At 39.2% G+C, this 19,995-nt stretch overlaps 1 protein-coding gene across 9 annotated transcripts in view; it reads right to left on the bottom strand.

The window, feature by feature from the left end:
* Nucleotides 1-19,402, bottom strand: part of Eda (ectodysplasin-A) — a 425,155-nt gene extending 405,753 nt beyond the window's left edge. For all 9 annotated transcript variants that reach the window (NM_010099.2, NM_001177943.1, NM_001177944.1 and 6 more), the window contains exon 1: nucleotides 18,832-19,402. In NM_010099.2, the coding sequence (NP_034229.1) occupies nucleotides 18,832-19,227 (396 nt within the window). In that variant the 5' untranslated portion in view covers nucleotides 19,228-19,402. The remainder of the gene's footprint in view (nucleotides 1-18,831) is intronic.
* Between the last annotated feature and the right edge of the window lie 593 nt (nucleotides 19,403-19,995).

Below are 19,995 nucleotides of genomic sequence, written 5' to 3'. Positions count from 1 at the left end.
TAAATCAGTTTTGAGAACTAGAACTGTCACAAGCATTGCCTTTTATCCTTGATAGTAACTCACCGAAAAATTGAGGAAACGCCCACCTGAAATCTGCCACTCTCCTTTCCATGAGTCTGAATAAAGATGTAACATTCCTTCCAGAAAAAGCCCTCTGTTTCACCACCTTAATAACTTAGCTTATACATTAAAAGGACTTTAGGGCCAGCGAGCTGGCTCAGCTGGCTAAAGAGCTAGGCAAGAAGACCTGATTACCCGAGTTTGATCCCCAGGAGCAAGATAACAGGAAAAGAACTGACTTTATGGGATACTCTTCTGGTCTACACATATGCATGGCATTATGGCAGCCCACCACCCCAACAATAATTATAAATAAATATTTTTAAAAGTGCTCTAGAACCATCCAATGCTTCTAGGCACACACTGCTGTTTAAACTTTGATTGTCCTTGCAGGTCAATGGCGTGGCAGGTTGAAAGACTAAAGATCTGTAAACCACAAAATAAAATTGAGCAGTAATCTCCTTTTGAAAATCAATTTCTTTGTGGCTGTCTGCTTTCAAACTATATTATACACTATCACTCCAATAAAAATTACTCTTCATCTCTGAAGTGCAGGCCCATTGACAAGTGGATATACATGGGGAAAATTACTCAGCGGCCTATTATTTTAAAGTGGTTTCAGCGGCTACCAGTAGGAAAATCCCTAGGAAGCCACAAAGGACAGGGAACTACTCTTTCCCTCAGTTATTGCAAGCACATAGCCCTAGCATCTGGCTGCGGAGATGACAACTGAAGTCTAATTCCTCTCTTCCCAAAAGACACACAATCATTAGCTAATTTTCTAAATGGTGTGCTCATTAAGCATTCACTACCACACAAACTCTTGCATCAGTGATCATCAAAGGTAGGACTAGTAACAAAAGTGGCAAAAGTGTAATAGCCAACAATAAAGGAACTGAAGCTAGGAAGGCGATCAACGCTTATGTCACTCACACTCTCGTTTTTATTTTCTCCCTTTAGAGCAGTGATTCCCAAATGGAGATGAGCATCAGTATTATCGAAGAAGCCATAGATACACTCCAAAGAGTCTGAAGATGTGGGATAAGCTGTGGCCACACACAGGTAGGTTTTTAAAAAGTTCTCCAACACTTTACACTGGTTAAAATGGCATTCACATTCATCTGAATGATATATATTAAACCTAGAAGTCTAAAAAAAAAGAGTCTAAGCAGAATCTGAGAATATTTCCCCTATCTCTATCAGAAAAAGTAAGAATAAAAGTCATAGAGGCATAGAGGCAAAGGGAGTGAGTAATGGACAGGGCAGAAGAGGAAACAAGAGATAACAATTGTGAGCCAGAATTAATTACTGCCCACTGTAGTGTAAGTAATTAGCTAGGCCTTATCTCAGTCTGTTTTGTGCTGCTGTAACAGAATACCAGAAATTGGGTAATTCATAAAGTAAATAAATGTATTAAGCCAGGCATGGTGGTACATGCCTATAACCCTAGCATGTAAGAATAGAAGCGATAGCTTGGATAGTAGTCAACACTTTCTCCTCAGCTACCAAACAAGTTTGAGGCCGACCTGGGCTGCACGCAACCCTGTTTCAAAGAAACAAACAAACAGAGAAAAGAAAGAACTTTGTTTTGTTTCTCACAATTCTGAAGGCTGAAATGATACTGGAAGATAGATGATTGATTGAGAATATAACACAGATGGATATTAATTGGGGGTCTACTCCCATGACTGCTGATGCATTTCTATAATAGCATTTATTCATGGGGCCTCATTGACTAATCACCACTTAAAGGTCCCACTACTTAATACTCTTGCAATGCTAATTAAATTTCAACGTGGGTCTTAGAGGGAGATATTCAAACCACAGATGGCTATTTGTGCATGCTAGCATCTATCTACACTAACTCATTTATAGTCCCACAAATTAAAGATTCTTACTCTGAAGTGCACAACAAAATGGCCAGTACAGTCCTTCCAATTAAAAATGAATGGCCTGACATCCCTGATGCTTCTGGTTGAGTTTAATTCTGGGTTAGAATCCTGAAGTCACCTATTATGGAAAAAGTTTTAAGCATTTGCAATGAACAGGCTTGAAGATTCCCTTCATATGAAGATAAATATCACTCTGAAACAACTAACATCTCTTACACATTTACTTTATGATTTTTTTAAAGAATAACAAATGCATCAAGATATAATTCACGCACCATAGAATTCACTTATTTTTGTAGGAATTGTATTGAACTGTGTAATTTCATGATATCTCTTGCTTCATTTTCTTTAAAGCACCACTACTCCTACCCTAGTCATAGTAAAAATCAGTTTTGAAATCTTTTCTTTCCCACAATAAGTGCCCTCATGTCCATAGTTAGTGGATCTTCAGTCCTACTACTCACCACAGATACTCACTAATCTCAGTTTTTCTCCACATATTTGTTTATTCTGGATATTTCATACAAATAGAATTATGCAATATGATGTGGGCCTTTGTGACTGGCTCTTTTCACTTACCATATTTTTGAAATCCTACCATGTTGTAACATATTCAAACTTCATTCCTCTTTATGGCTGAAATACATTCTATTAGAATTTTTGCCACATTTCTTTATTCATCAGACATTTGGTTTGAAATGAAAATTATGAATACCACTTACTTTGAGCATTCCTGTAGAGGTTTTTGTGTGAACAGACGTTTTCAATTCTTTTGGGCACAAGCATACAAGTAGAATTGGGTCATTATGCAATAAGTAATTCTATATTAACTTATTAAAGGAGTGGAAAACCATTTTTCAAGACTACTATATCATTTAACATGCCCACCAGCAATATATTAGTGTTCCCATTCTCTATACCTCCATTGTTTATTACCTTTTTCATTATGGCCATTCTAATAGGTATAAAATGATGCATTTCTATGGTAACAGTGTTGAGCATATTTTTGTGTATTTTGGACATTTGTGCATCGTCTTTGATAAAAATGTATGCATCTTTTCTCTACTTTGTCTTCTTATTCATCACATTTCAAGAGGCCTATTTTGGAAACATTTTCCCCTACTCTCATGTTTCTTTTCATATTTTCAAAGGCTTCTTTAGAAAAACATTTTTCCAAATACAATTCACTTCTGTGTGTTGTTGTTTGACTATGTTTTTGGTTCCATGTCTAAGAAATATTTGCTCAATATGAAGGTCATAATTTTTTTCTGTTTTCTTCTAAAAGTGTTGTTCTAGCATTTTAAACTAAGGTTATTTAAAAGTAAATTCAGGGGTATGGTGTGTTGCATATACCAACATTCACTTTTTTATTTAATTTGACTCATGGCTTTTTAAACTTTTTAAATTGATAGATTAAAACATAAAACATATACATATTATTAGCACACTGTATAATGTTTTAACACATGAATGCACTGTAGACTGTATCTAAGAGGCAAGATATATATGAGAATAAAACTAAACCAGAGTATCTAAGGCATAGTGATTAAATCAGGTTAAACACATCTATCTAATCAAGCAAGGATTATTCTAGTGAAAAAAAAACTTTAAAATCTTTATTGATTCTCCCTCATAACAATACTTCCCAATTGCAGTCTCCCCTCACTCCACTCTTCCCAGTCCCCACCCCTTATCTGCCCTCTTCCACAGATCCACTCATCGTCCCTTTCCCTTCAGAAAAAAGCAAGTCTTCCAGGGATATGAACCAAGCATGGCATAAGAAGTTACAAAAAGACTAGACACCTCCTGTCATATTAAAGCTGGACAAGTCAACCCAGTAGGAAAATGAAAGGTCCCAGGAGACAAGGGCCATTTCCACTGTTAGGACCCCCCAAAACACCAAGCTAATAACTATACCATATATGCAGGGGACCTAGAGCAGATCCATGCATGCTCCATAATTGCCACTTCAGTGTCTGTGAGCCCCTACACAAAATCTTTTTTTATAGCTTTTGAAACATACTTTATCTATGGTCATTCTACTCTGCAACAGCATAGCAGATCATCCTTTTCCATATATCTGTAATCTAATACTCATTGATCAATTATTTTTCCTCACTCCTCCTCAACCCTCACCTACCTATTCCCCACCATCTAGTAACACCTTTTTATTCTTACCTTGTATACAATTAACTTGTTGTTCTACATGTGAGTGAGATCTCCGTTCTCTGCCTGATTTATTTCATTTAATAATAATTTCCAGCTGTGTTTATTCTATTACAAATAACAGGATTTCATTTTTGTGATTTTCGGGGTTTTTTTTCATTTTCTATTTAATTTTGTGGGCTGTTTTGTGTGTTTGCTTTCAAGTAGGGTTTTGCTCTATGCTCCAGGCTGGCCTTGAACTTGAGATCCCCCTGCCTCCTGTGTCTGAGAACTCTGACCACTCATACAGCCTTACCTGGCCGTAACACATTTTGTACCTGTTCATCATCACCTGAGCCGAGTACTACATAGGTTATTTCCATTTGTTAGCTCCTGCAAATAATGTTCCAGAGCCCAGATGCCTCTTCCAAAGACATATTTCATTTCTGTTGGATACATGCAGTACAAGGTATTTTTCTTTATGGTGTGACAAAATACCTGACAAGAAGCACGTTTAGAAGGGGAAAAGTTTACTTCGGATTAGAGTTCAAGGGAACACAAGGCAACAAGGCGGGGAAGGCATAGCAGCTGCTGGCAGCAGGAGGCTGGCTCCACACACTGAATCCTCAGTACAGAAGCAGAGAGTAAGTGAGGGACAGAGCTGGACTGTAAAACCTCAAAGCCTGTCTGGTGACTCCTTTCTTCCAGCAAGTCTCCACATCTTAAAGGTTCCACAACCCTTCCCAAAACAGCTCTACCAGCTGGAGACCAAGTATTCAAACACATAAGTCTATGGGGGGCATTTCATATTCAAACTATAACATATACTCAGAAGCAGGACTCCTGAATCATATGTGAACTCTTTAAAATTTTTGAAACACTCCCATAATTTGATATTATGGCATATGTATACATAGTCCCCTGGTGGTGTGTGAAATGAGTCCCCTCTCCTCAACATCTTCCAACATTTCTTATCTTTAGTCTGTGTTGTTGATATTAGTGATTCGTAATGGGGGGAGGTAGCTTTGATGGCGATTTTAATTTGCAGTCCATGGTTAGTAGTGATATTCCTATAGTTACTTTCATATAGATATTGTGCATCTATTTGTTTTGTTTTGTTTTTGAGAAATGTCTATCAAGGTCATTAAGCCTATTTTTTTAAGTTCACCCCTTTAAAAAATGTGGGTACCTGATTTTCCTAGCACCTTAATTTCAATAGGGAATCTTGTACTTTGGTGAACTGTCTTTTATGCTTGTAAAAAATCAGTTGGTTATAATATAAGGGTTCTCAATTCTGTTCCATTGATCCATAATGTCTACCTTATGCCAGTACCATAATGGACTCATAACGATGGCTTTATAAATATTAGATTTTCCATCCCTTGAATATGCCATGTTCTCTCTCACCTCCAAGACTTTGCATAATCAGCTCCTATTACTGGAAATAAAATTATCCAGCTAATGACTTTTTTTTTCAGTTTTAAACTCAGAAGGTGCTTCATCAAGAAAATGTCCCTTGATTTCAAAAGTTTGAGCCAGGTGTTCATCTTTTTTGTTCCAAATTACCATGTGTTCCAGATACTCCAAGCTGTAAGATTAACCCTACTGCTTCATCATCAAGTTGACTTGTTCTAGCCTATTCACCTGACTCAGAATTCCATGACTGCAGGAACTCTCTCTAACTGGGTCAACAGTTGTATCTCCACATTGGTGTACCCCTTGGTACATGTTACAAAGGTGATAATGCATAAATATCTATAAATATGATGAGTTGCTTATGTTTTTAGTAACGGACAAATTAGCAATTTGAACGACATTTCCTGCCAAGAAAACTATACAAAAGTTCATATGATATTTACATAATATGTCATACTATTAAAAGGCCGAACTTGGGAGTCAGTGGAGAAAAAGAAAAAACTGTAATTTATGACCCATCTAGAAAGAACCCAGGAAAAATTACCAACTTTTAGGTTCTAAACTATAACAATATTTTAAATAAATGATAAATCAACTTCTATTTGGACAGAAAGCCAGTTTCCAATGATCTCAGTATCGTGTTGGATTAAGATGACATAGGAATGTTAGTATCTGAGGCCAATTTCCAGAAACATAAATCCTATTTTAATAAAGATAAAAGCAACTGAAGCCATATATGTGTGTGTATGTATTATACAATATTATTTTAATATTAAATACAATATAAATAACACATTATCATTATATATTATATTATATTACGCATATAGCACAAATATTTTATATAATATATGTCATAATTAATAACATTATACATTATGCCATTCATTAAAAAGCAAACAAGCATATGGCAAAACAGTCATGTAGTACAAAAATAAGATATACAATTGATAATAGAAATCGATTGAGATATCTTGTGGTTCCCTATAAATTTCACAATTGCTAATTCTATAACATGTCACTGATTATTTTGTTTTGTTTTGTTTTTTGAGATAAGATCTCACCATCAAGGCTACCCTTGAACTGACAACCCTTCTGCATTAGCCTCCCACGAGCTAGAATTATAGTTATGAGACATCATACCTGGCTTGTGTTATTGGAATATTGGGGTTTTCATTGAATTGGCAGTTTTCTTTGGATAGTATGGACATTTCACCAATTTTGATTCTTCTGATACACATATATGGAACCTATTCTCATTTATTTCTGCAGTCTTCAACTTCTTTCATCATTGTTTTATAGATTTTAATGTTCTGGTCTCTGATTCTCTTGATTAAATGTATTTCTAAGTATTTTATTATTTTGTTAGCTATTGTCTGAAAGCCCTATGTTTATTAGGATATCAAACACAATTTAACCTCCCCTAGGGTAAAATGACTTCATGAATTCTTCCAAACAGCTAAGGGAAAAATATTATCAATGTTATATAAATGGTTGTAAGGAACAAATAAAATAAACACAATTATAATAACAACATAGAATAACCTTGATATCCAAACTTGATAATGAAAGAAAATTACATGCTCATCTTGCTCATAAATAAAGATCAAGGATTTTAAATGAAAGGTTAGTAAAATAATTCTAGACATATATGAACTGAATGGTACACTGGAACTAAAGAGGTTTTATCCTAAGGGTGTACGGTTAGCTTCAGACCACATTAACAGAATAAGGAGGGAAAAATCTTGTGACTAGTTTAACATATAAAAGAAAACCGTGATACAATGATGTCATTCCTGATGTTATTTAAAAACCTTTGAAAACTAAAAGTTTAAAACTGATATCTTTTAAACTAACAATAATAATATAACCTATGACAAACAGTAAAAATAAAATTTTTGCTCTGATCAGTAGTGAACAACGATGCCTATTACTTACTTCCACTCAATATTATCTGGAAATTTCTAGACATTATAATAAAGGAAACTTTTTTACTTTTAAAGTTTTTTATATAATATATTTTGATCATATTCTTTCTCCCTCTCCCAACTTCTCCCAGATTCTCCACACCTTTCCCCCCAAACTTCATGTTCTCTCTCTCTCTCTCTCTCTCTCTCTCTCTCTCTCTCTCTCTCTCTCTCTCTCTCTCTCTCGTGAGCTGTGTATCCATATGTGTAAAACTAAGAAAACAACAAAAAGAGAAAATCAAGTCAAATAAACAAAAGGAAACATAGTAAGAGCCAGAGAGGATAGATAGATAGATGACTCCAAGAAAAAAAATGTCTCTTGCAGACAAAACAGGAATGGTACAGTAACAGGAATGAACTCCAAGAATGTGAAAGCATTCACAAGACCTGAACAGGTTCAAGCTAGACAGGATCCCCATAATGAGAGAGTAAGGTGAACTCTGGATCCCAACCTCAACCAACCAAGAATCTATTTGCAACTGAAAGCTGGGGGCAGAGGGAAAGTCAGGTTTCTCCCATGGACAGTCATTGGGTATATCAACTACACTCCAGGGCAGGCCCCATACCCAGGAATAATTGACCAACACAAAGAAAACTTTTTAAAATTTAATTTAATTATTTTTCTTATTCAGTTTACCTTATGCTCACTGCCCCCTCCTAGTCACTCCCTCCCACAATTCTTCCCTCCATTCCCCCCTCCCCTTCTCCTCTGAGTGGGTGGGGCCCTCCAGGGTATCCTCCCACCCTGACACTTCAAGTCTCCATAAGGCTAGGTGCATCCTCTCCCACCGAGGCCAGACAAGGCAGCTCAACTTTTGGGATAACAGCTTTTTGGTAACAGCTTTTGGGATAGCCCCCACTCCAGTTGTTCTGGACCCACATGAAGACCAAGCTGTACATCTGCTACATATGTGTGAGAAGACCTAGGTCCAGGCTGTGGTGCATGCTCTTAGGTCAGAGGAAAACTTTTAAGCTATCTAGATTAAAAAGGAAAAAAATAACATTTTTAAAACATTTTCCATGAACACTTTAGTAGACATGTGAAAAATCCAAAAGAACATGCAAATAAATTATTAGGATAAATAAGTGAGTTTATCAAATCTTTGGATACAAACTTCATATGCAAAATTAAACTACATTTGTTTTTTTGTTTGTTTGTTTTATTTTTTTTATTAGGTATTTTCCTCGTTTACATTTTCAATGCTATTCCAAAGGTCCCCCATACCCACCCCCCCAATCCCCTACCCACCCACTCCCCCTTTTTGGCCCTGGGGTTCCCCTGTACTGGGGCATATAAAGTTTGCAAGTCCAATGGGCCTCTCTTTGCAGTGATGGCCAACTAGGCCATCTTTTGATACATATGCAGCTAAAGACAAGAGCTCCCGGGTACTGGTTAGTTCATATTGTTGTTCCACCTATAGGGTTGCAGTTCCCTTTAGCTCCTTGGGTAATTTCTCTAGCTCCTCCTAGCAAAAAGCAATTAAAGTTAAACTTAAAGCAATTTTTAAATAGAGGTCATACTAAGGTCAAATCTAAGTGGATTAAGGAACTCCACATAAAACCAGAGACACTGAAACTTATAGAGGAGAAAGTAGGGAAAAGCCTCGAAGATATAGGTACAGGGGAAAAATTCCTGAATAGAACAGTAATGGCTTTTGCTGTAAGATCAAGAATCGATAAATGGGACCTCATAAAATTGCAAAGCTTCTGCAAAGCAAAAGACACCGTCAATAAGACAAAAAGGCCACCAACAGATTGGGAAAGGATCTTTATCTATCCCAAATCGGATAGGGGACTAATATCCAATATATATAAAGAACTCAAGAAGGTGGACTCCAGAAAATCAAATAACCCCATTAAAAATGGGGCTCAGAGCTGAACAAAGAATTCTCACCTGAGGAATACCGAATGGCTGAGAAGCACCTGAAAAAATGTTCAACATCCTTAATCATCAGGGAAATGCAAATCAAAACAACCCTGAGATTCCACCTCACTCCAGTCAGAATGGCTAACATCAAAAATTCAGGTGACAGCAGATGCTGGCGAGGATGTGGAGAAAGAGGAACACTCCTCCATTGTTGGTGGGATTGCAAGCTTGTACAACCACTCTGGAAATCAGTCTGGCGGTTCCTCAGAAAATTGGACATAGTACTACCAGAGGATCCAGCAATACCTCTCCTGGGCATATATCCAGAAGATGTCCCAACCGGTAAGAAGGACACATGCTCCACTATGTTCATAGTAGCCTTATTGGTAATAGCCAGAAGCTGGAAAGAACCCAGATGCCCCTCAACAGAGGAATGGATACAGAAAATGTGGTACATTTACACAATGGAGTACTACTCAGCTATTAAAAAATGAATTTATGAAATTCCTAGCCAAATGGATGGACCTGGAGGGCATCATCCTGAGTGAGGTAACACAATCACAAAGGAACTCACACAATATGTACTCACTGATAAGTGGATATTAGCCCAGAAACGTAGGATACCCAAGGTATAAGATACAATTTGCCAAACGCATGAAATTCAAGAAGAACGAAGACCAAAGTGTGGACACTTTCCCCTTCTTAGAAATGGGAACAAAACACCCATGGAAGGAGTTACAGAGACAAAATTTGGAGCTGTGACGAAAGGATGGACCATCTAGTGATTGCCATATGCAGGGATCCATCCCATAATCAGCTTTCAAACGCTGACACCATTGCATACACTAGCAAGATTTTGCTGAAAGGATCCAGATATAGCTGTCTCTTGTGAGACTATGCTGGGGCCTAGCAAACACATAAGTGGATGCTCACAGTCAGCTATTGGATGGATCACAGGGCCCCCAATGGAGGAGCTAGAGAAATTACCCAAGGAGCTAAAGGGAACTCTATAGGTGGAACAACAATATGAACTAACCAGTACCCCAGAGCTCTTGTCTCTAGCTGCATATGTATCAAAAGATGGCCTAGTCGGCCATCACTGCAAAGAGAGGCCCATTGGACTTGCAAACTTTATATGCCCCAGTACAGGGGAACCCCAGGGCCAAAAAGGGGGAGTGGGTGGGTAGGGGATTGGGGGGGTGGGTATGGGGGACTTTTGGGATAGCATTGAAAATGTAAACGAGGAAAATACCTAATTAAAAAAAAAGAAAAAAAACATTAAACAAAAAAAAGAAGAAAATGAACAAGGGAAGCTACATGAGAGAATTTGGATGGATGGTTTGAAGGGGAAATGATGTAATAATGTTATAATCACAAAATTTTTTTTAATTATATAGACTTACATTGGAATTCCTACCAAGTCAACTGAAAGGCTTATATTAACATGCAGGACTTTTTATAGATAGTGCTTTGGGGATCCACATATGTGCAAGACAAGGAAAAAGTCAATCCCCAAATTGCCCTAACTAAATTTATATTGAGCTCTTGAACTAGTATGGCTTATATATGACTCTTCAATGTTTTCCTAATTTAGAAGAAAGGGGAAGTGATTTATAGCTCTACAGTGATTAGTCATTAGATGCAGGCAGTCAAGGAAGGAGGTCTTTCCTTGGTGAAAAGTTTGCCTCAGAAGACAATTCTCAGGTGAACTCTGTCTTTTGATGGTACTCTTGGTACTCGGGGGGGGGGGGGGTGGGGGGGTGGGGGGAGGGCATAAATCCTGCCTTTCTAAAGTGGAATCTACATGGTGAAACACAACCTCCATCATAGCTATCATATACAATGGCATAAAAAACACCTTGGAAAAACTCTATATAAACATTAAAAAATATCAGTAGGAAAATGAGCAAGAATTAAAGACATGGAAGAATATATGATGTTCCTGAATTGGATGCTGTGATTTTTTTTCCTAAGTTGATTTTTTTTATTTGAATGAGCATGTTCCCCCATGGGCTCATGTCTGTTCACCAGTTGCTGGAACTCTTGGGGAAGGACTTGGAGCTATGGACTTCTTGGAGGTGGTGTGTCACTGTAGGGAGGGCTTGAGGTTTCAAAAGACTTCCCCATTCCTATTGTGTTCTGTAACATCCAAATGTGAGCTCTTGGTGCTGTTCTAGCTCTGTCTACAGCCACCCCTTCAGGCTTTCATCCTTTTGTCATAAACACCCTCTGGAACTGGAAGCTCAGTTAAACTCTTGGTCATAATGTTTTATCTCAGCAATAGAAAAGAAATCTTAACTAATACAATTTTTAAATTCAATGTAATCACAATAAGAATTCTAAGAGGTTTCCCTTTTCTTGAGGTACATAAAAAGCCAATCCTAAAATACATGTGAAAATGTTAATGCTAAGAGTATCCAAGGTGGTTTTAAAAGGCCAAGTTGGAAGGACTTGCTTTCCCAGATATCAAGAGCTTATTACAGGGTTCAGTAACTAACACTGTTAGTACTGGTATGCTATGGCCCTACTGTGGTTTTGTATACCAAGGATTCATGTGAGGGATGCTTAACCCTGTGTGGCACTGTTGATATGGTAGAACTTTTAAGAGGTAAGGCTAAATGCAAGGTAATTTCATCACTGAGGGTACTGCCTTCAGAAGGTACACATCCTTTTCTTACAGAGTACATTAGTTCTCAAAGGGGTAAGTTGCTCTGAAATGAGGCCAACCCATACAAATTTTCCCTTTTCTGCATGTAGTCTCTTTGTCTTTCTCCACCATTTTGCTATCTAGCCAAGGGTACTCTCACTCAAGCTGAATGGATGTTTTTGAATCTCCAAAATGACCTAAGTAATCTCTTTCACTTTCAAGTACCAAGCCTCAATTATTTTGTTCTAGCAACAGAAAATAGACTGATGAGAAACAGATCAACAGAATAGAATAAACAACTCAGGAACAATTTTGAGTGTATATAAACAATGGATGGATGAAAAAGTAAGAATGTAGAAAAGTATAAAAAAATCCATATAATAAATAGGACAAGATCAGTTGGATACTTACATGGAAAAATATAGGGCCTGACCTCTATATCTCTACCATACACAAAATCAATCCCAGGTGGCTAGCAATTCTAACTGCAAATGGCACAAATACAAAACTTCGAAATGATAATGGAAGAGCATGTCTAATGATTTCAAAGTGAGAAAATACTTTTTTTAAAAAAAGGCTTGTTTTGTGTTTGTGGGGTGTGTGTGTGTGTGTGTGTGTGTGTGTGTGTGTGTGTGTGTGTTTGTGTGTGTGTAAAAGAGAGCTTCATCAGAGAGGAAGTTAGGTGGTTATGGGCTGTCTAATAGTGGGTGCATGGAACCAAACTCACTGAGACATCTCTTCAGCCCTGGAAAAATACTTCTTAAACGGATTACAAAAACACTATCCATGAAAGAAAAAGTTGACACATTAAAATTAAAGCCTTCTGTTCATCAAAAGATATTATAAAAGTAGGCCACAAATTTGAAACTGTTTTTCAAAGCATAAGAAGTAATTTCCAATGTATATAAAGACTTTTAGGGCTAGAGAAATGGCTCAATAGTTGAGAGAGCTTGTTGCTTCGGAAGAGGACTTGGAAGCACCCATGTCAGGGGGCTCACAACTCCAGCTCCTGGGAATTCTATTCTCTGCACTCACATACTCCCACATAGACACAAGCACACATACACATAATTAAAAATAAAAATAACGGATTTTTAATTATATAAGAAATTTGTAAAAACAGTGTAAGTGGACAGGAAAATAGGCAAATATATATTATATAAACATCTACATACAGGCATAGATTAGATTTAGATATAGATACAGATATAAATAGATGGATAAGTACTTCATGAAGATGCCTAAATTGATAATAGCACATGATAAGGAGTACAACCTCATCAGTCTTCAGTGAAGAATCCTTTAAAATCCTTTGAGATAAAATTAAGGATGTAAGTCACGGGTAGACTACTTGCCTAGAGAACCTGAAGGCTTGGGTTTGATTCCCAATATCACATACAAACAGAAAATTTCACTACAAACCCACTCACCAGAATGACAGTACTTCTCATTCATTGCTGGTGAGAAACAAATTGTCGATAACTTAGAAAATCATCAATAACTTCAAAATATGTATTCTCCATTACACAGAAACTAATCCTAGATAAATAGTCAATGGAAATTCTAATAAGTGGACTTGTATAAAAATATCTGAAACATTATTCATAATAACTTCGAACTGGAAATATCATACATAGTTATTATCATGATAAGGAATTTATAAATTATGATGTATTTCAACAACAGAACACACAAAGATATAAATTTTTAAAATTCTCCTTGCAACAGTATGGTTATCACAAATATAGTGCTAACAAAAAACCACAAGACTCAAAAAAATACATCTATCTGATTCCATTTATGTACAGTTCAAATGAACAAAATTATTTCTGATAATAGAAGTGAAGACAGTTATTATCTTTGGAGAGTGAGGATCATTTAGCGATAAAGATGGACACAATTAAGGATTTGCAGAATGGTAAAATATTTTATTTTTTCACCTAGGTGCAAGCAACATAAGTGTCCTTACTTTGTAATATTTCACCAAATGGCACAATCATGAAGTGCATGTGTTTCTGTATGTGTGTTTTATGTCAATAAAATGTAAAGAAAAAGAATGGAAATGAGAGACTAAGCACTGGGTATTTACAGAGGAATCAGACAAAGATGGTTCGCTACAACAGCTGCAGTCAGAGGCACAAGGTTTGGTACCGCTCTTAGGAATTAAATTTGCTTCAGAAATTCTCTGGTATAAAGAGATCTTCTCTATAACATAGTTACGGATAGATTGCAGTTCTTTTTTTTGTTTTTGTTTTTTCTTCACAAGATCTAAGAGAGAAGGATGAGACCTAACAGCATATGAAACTTCAAACAATATATTACAAAAACAATTTAGTACCATCTTAGAGGAAAGGCATGAAACTCGGAGATAGATCACACAGTTAGGCTTCCTCATTTCCACCTCACTTCCCAATTATTTTCAAAACCAGCGAAACATACCAACTATTTACTTACCTAAGCATAACTGACAGTTCACAGACTTAGCAGGACCAGAGAGAAGCAGACCTGTTCTATAAAATGGCTTTGTTTTATATAAACGTTACCTAAGTCCCAAAATAATTTAATTCAACAACTATATTTCTACCTAGCTATAACTAGTGATATGTTGGGAATCATGAAGAAAGTAGATTTCTGAGGAGCTTTAAGGTAAAGAAAGGAGATTATTAAGATGAACCTCAGTAACAACGACAGAATAATTCCCAAAGAGAATATGGTTGGCGACTTCCAGGAGTAAAATTAGTGGGAATAAAAATGAGAGTGATATTATGATAGCCATTCTTCAGAAGACTTAAATAAGACACTGTAAAGTCTGCATTTAAACTCATGAAAGCCTATTTTTATCTAGATTCCATATACACAATTTGTGGGATCGCTTATGTTCGCCATGAATCACCCAGAATGATTCTTAGTTATTAGGAGTATCAAAACTTGGTATTCTAATAACAGAGCTAGTTATACCCAAAGATTTATGTTGATCATTAAAGCTGTCTTCTATGATATCACCTCAAATAATTAAGAAAATATCTCAAATATCTCAAACAGTCCTGAATAAATTCCTATTGATCTGCTTGTAGTTTAGTTGATGAGATACCACCTCTATCTCTCTCAACAGAACTTTTACCAACATTAAAAGACATCTAATACTTGTCTGTGTGATGTTGTTAGATCCCCTGGAACTGGAGTTGTAGGAAGTTCTGAGCTGCCATGTGGGTGCTGGGAATTGAACCCAGGTCCTCTGGAAGAGCAACCAGTGATCTTAACCTCTGAGCCATCTCTCCAGCATCTGATACTTAACACTGTATCTGCCACAGAGAAATTTTTATTTATTGAGCTTAGATTATTAAATTATACCAACAATGTTACTCATCTCTCTCCTGATTTGGAAGACTCTGATCTTTGATCCTCCCCCCCTCCCTCCCCCACTTCTCTCTAGTTCTCCAGATTGGAAAAATGACAACTAGAAAATCCCCACTTTTGATCAATTCAATTGGGTTTCTGGAGACTTATCAATTGGCTATAAGATTTTTTTTTTTTTTTTAGTAACAGTCATCAGAATTTTCTTTCTGATTGTAGGGAAAAAATCACATCTGATCTTCTTCATGGAAAAAAAAGGTTTGTTTTGTTGTTGACACGTTGCTGAGATTTTTCCGCCATGTTTTTGACATTTGAGAGACATAATCATGACCAGACCTTCTTCTCTACAGTGTTATCCAGTGATTTTCAATGTTTTGAATTATTTGTTGTCAAAATCAGACACTACTGGTGCATCTCTAGCCATCAAACTTATCTTCACTAAGTATCCATATGCAGCTACTCCTTCAGCTGAGGGAGACAGCCCCTGATTCCAGAAACGCTAATGTCAACCTCTCAGTTTTTATGAAACCATGTCCCTACCTTTCCAAAATCTCCCTTGCAGAGAATTGCTTATATTCCTACTTTGTGTCCTGAATTCTTTCCATATCCTGCTTTGTTTGTTTGTTTGTTTGTTTGTTTGTTTAATTCCAGTATGGTACAGACAAACCTTCAATGACTTCTGGAGTCTTTCCTTGAGTCATGATTAAGAGCCCACAGTCCAACCATCTCATAAGTATGAATACCTTTTTCCTTGCCTAAATACATGTCTGACCACTCATAATGAAAAGCCACTGATTGTTGGGCTCACCACAGTTTAGTTGCATCAGTTTCCCTTTACTCTTTCTAAATATGTTGGTAGGAAACCCAAGTATAGTACCCACTGGAAGATGCTGGCTTTGTTTCTAGTCCTCTGCATACAAGGTTTGCTGTAACAACATCTGCTTATGTTGAAAAACTAAAATATAAAATAAGACCTACATGGCCAAGTCCCACAAGGTTATTCACTTCCTTATTTATGAATCAGAATCTGTCAGCACAACTTAGAATTTTGACTGTCAGCAGATACTACCTACGATTAAATGTCACCGAAAAACCAGCAGAGGGTGCAGCAGGGCACTAGAAATGTTACCCAAGATATAGCACAGCAATGTAAATCAATTAGCCAATCAACTTTTCCTTTATTTATTTACTCATTCATTTATATATTTGTTTGTTTGTTTGTGTATATGCTAAGGCTAATATCACCAAAACAAATTAGTTGAATCTGGGATAAAATGTCTTCAGTGGGCTAAAATTCTCCTGAAAGTGAAATTCAAGATGAATAAGGAATATGTGATTAAACTTAGTCTGGTCAAAATTAGTTAGAGCAGAACAAAGTGACACAGATCTGAGCCTCTCATTTTGTAAAAAGCCTACTATGGAGTTTCAACCTGTTGTCCCTTCATCGCCCCCCTCAAAAACAAAGTTTCTCAGTAGACACTATATTATGGAGGACTGTGTACTAAACTGGAGGATGGCAGAGCACCTTCATCCTAGTTTTGACTCAAGCTAGGATATCTTGGGCCACTTACTTCTCCCTTGAGGCCTGTATGTTCTCCAAAGGAATCAATAAAATAGATTCAGGAGGTACCTTACAAATCTGGAAAACATAAATTCCAATTAATGCTAATGAATGTAAAGAACTGGTATCATTGCTTTGACTGCCCCATAGACTAAAATAGACTAAAGGATAGCAGATAAGAAGCTGTGCTGAAACACATAAGTATTTTTGCTACATCTGATGTAAGCAACTAAAGGCCATTGCAAAGCTGTGAGAGTCCCATGCCATCACAGAAGCTCTAGTATACTGCTGTCCCACAATCTCTAACCAGCGCTCTGTCCATCCTGATTGCCAAAAATCCTTGACCACCATTTGAGTAATTTCCTGATTTCTTTTGAGTGAGTGTGTGTGTGTGTGTGTGTGTGTGTGTGTGTGTGTACATACAGAGAGAGAGAGAGAGAGAGAGAGAGAGAGAGAGAGAGAATATCAAGGTGCAGCTGCTAAGTACCTCTACTAGGATCCTGGAGGGGGGTAGTAAATAAAAGACCCAGAGTCCTAATTCATTGTCATTTAGCCCCGGTGTTTAAAATTTCAAGTATGAGAAGCCCGTCTACTGATTCTCTTCTTTGATACGCAGTTATATAAATTTGAGTGTCTTTGAAAGACATTTTAGGTCTGAAGCAATTTTACAAAGCACATTGTTAAGAAAGAAAGGAAGGAAGAGAGACACAGAGAGAGAAAGGAAAAGAAGAGAAAGTGTGTGTTCTGACACTAGAGTATTATTATGAATGTGACACCTCTAAAGTGTACAACTTGGAAAGTCAAAGCAACACAAATAATGTTTAAAGAGTTGTGACAATAACTATGGGTATAGCACCAAGTACAGAAGGCTTCCATGTCTCACCTCAAGTAGCTTACTTACACAAAGTGTCGTTTTCTCCAGAAGTTACAAATTCACCATTAATCTTTAACCACCTCAAAAAGATTCTTGGATGTTCTGCCTAAGATTCAAGTGTGAGACAGCTATGGAAACCACAGGAAGACTTAATATCAAGTACACTAAATTTGCTGGAATAACGAGTAAGAAAAACAACTACGATAATGGTTTGCTAAAAGAGATACAAACCCTCTAAAGATTATCAAAACAAAACAAAAATCCAACTTCCTGTTCCAAAGGCAGCAATAATGAAAACTCTTCACACCCACTGCACCCAACTCCATCTACAAGAGTGTCAGAACCGGCATGCAAAGGGTGAGTTTTATTTCCATAGATTTTTTAAATTGCTGTTCAGAAGTTGTCTAGCAAGACGGCATATTTCTACCAGAATTCCTCAGGGGCGCTGATCCTAACTAGAACGCAGAAGAGAATCCGTCTCAAGTTGCAGGTAAGTGTGAAAAAAGCTCAGGTCCTGGTCAGCGCACAAGAATCCAGCGCTGAAAGTATGGTTAAAAGTTGTTTCAACGGGCGTGGAACAGTTAGTACAGCTGTTTACAGCTCCAACTCCAAAGAGGAGCCTGCTAGTGCTGGCATCAGCTCGGGACACGAAGAAACAAGCACCACGGGCAGAGAAACTCACCAGGGGGCACGAGGGGCCAAGCTGCTCGCCGTTAGACGGCCACGGGGGCGGCGCAGGCACCTCCGCGCCCGGATGGGTGCAAGGCAGGCCAACTTTTCGCTAAGCAGCCCACACCTCCCCGGGGGCGGCGCGTGCAGGCTGGGCTTTCCAACTCCACGGGACCGGAGAGGGTCTGGATGAGCCAAGGCAGGAACCGAGAACAACCTGACCTGGACAACCTCTCCCCAGCACTCCGGCCCACTCCCAGCTCCTGCCCTGGAACTTGGCTCTGAGTGGCAGAGTCCCCTGAGCCCTGAGGCCCAGGCCCCCGCCCAACCGAGCAGGGGAGGGGGCCTCCAAGGCCGCCGCCCCTCCTAGGTGACTCACCTGGTGCCGGTCCTGGGAGTCAGGGGGGAGTGGATCTTCTCCCGGTTCCAAAGGCTGCTGTTGAAAGGACGGCTGCCCCAGGTGGCGGGTGATGGGACCCACCGGGTCGAGGCTCCCAGGGCTGCTTAGGGTGCCAGAGGTGCCAGGAGCACCCGGGCCACCGAGGCGGGACTCGGTTCCCCGTTCCCGCCGCAATTCGGACCGCAACTCTAGGTAGCAGCACAGCGTCAGCAGGTGGAGGGCCAGCGAGAGGCCAAAGAAACCCAGGAAGAGCCGGCAGCTGTTCCCTTCGCCCGCCCGAGCAGGGGCCCCGCGACAGCCGCAGCCCTGGCTGCCCCGCTCCCTTGGCGCTGCCGCAGGCAGGGGTTCCCTGCGCTCTACCTCTGGGTAGCCCATGGCCTCCAGAGACAACCACTATCTGAGGCCCGGGAGCCTCTGCCTCTGCCTCAGTCCTTCACGACCCCTGACAGGCGACTACTGTCCTGCCATCGGCTGGGGGCTGCAGGGACCCGTTCCTGAGCGACGGTGGCTGGGCGGGACAGAACAGGGAGCAGCCGCATGTGCAGCTCCACTCCGAGGGGTGGGAAAGGGAGGAGGAGGGGCGGGCGAGAGGGGCGGCGCGGCCAGAGAGGGAATGAGGGAGGAGGTCCTCACCTACCCCGCCCCATGCCTCAAGGGGCGGCCGGGACGCCCAACCACGGGCCCGCCAGGCCTGGCTGCCCCGCCCCCTGCCGTTCCACTCGGGCCTCCAGCCGTGGGGCGGGGCCTGGGGGCGTGGGGGTTCACCTCTGCCTGGCAGCCCCACCCAGCTCTTCCCGCTTGCCCCGTTGCAGTTGGTGAGGGCGGCTGTCGTTCATCTCTAGACTCCACCCCGGTTTAACCCTTCAGCGCCGCTATGGGGGAGGGCAGGAGGGGGAGGCTGAGAAGAATTTGGGAACCTTGGAAAGAACGTGGAGAAAAGAAAAGGAGGCAGAAACTAGCATTAATAGAAATGTTTGCAATTAACTGCAGTTGCTAATAACATCATCCAGTACTTATCTGTTGCTTTCAATCTTCAAAGCGTTTAACAGACGTTAAACTAATTAAAACAGTTCAGGGTTTGGAATGAAACCATGCCTGCTGTGTTTGCAATTCAATGGCTCGCCAGAAGAAAAGGAGACCTAG

This window comes from Mus musculus, chromosome X, assembly GCF_000001635.26.
Source record: "Mus musculus strain C57BL/6J chromosome X, GRCm38.p6 C57BL/6J".
NCBI classification, from domain to species: domain Eukaryota; kingdom Metazoa; phylum Chordata; class Mammalia; order Rodentia; family Muridae; genus Mus; species Mus musculus.
This window is presented reverse-complemented; position numbering and strand designations above follow the sequence as displayed.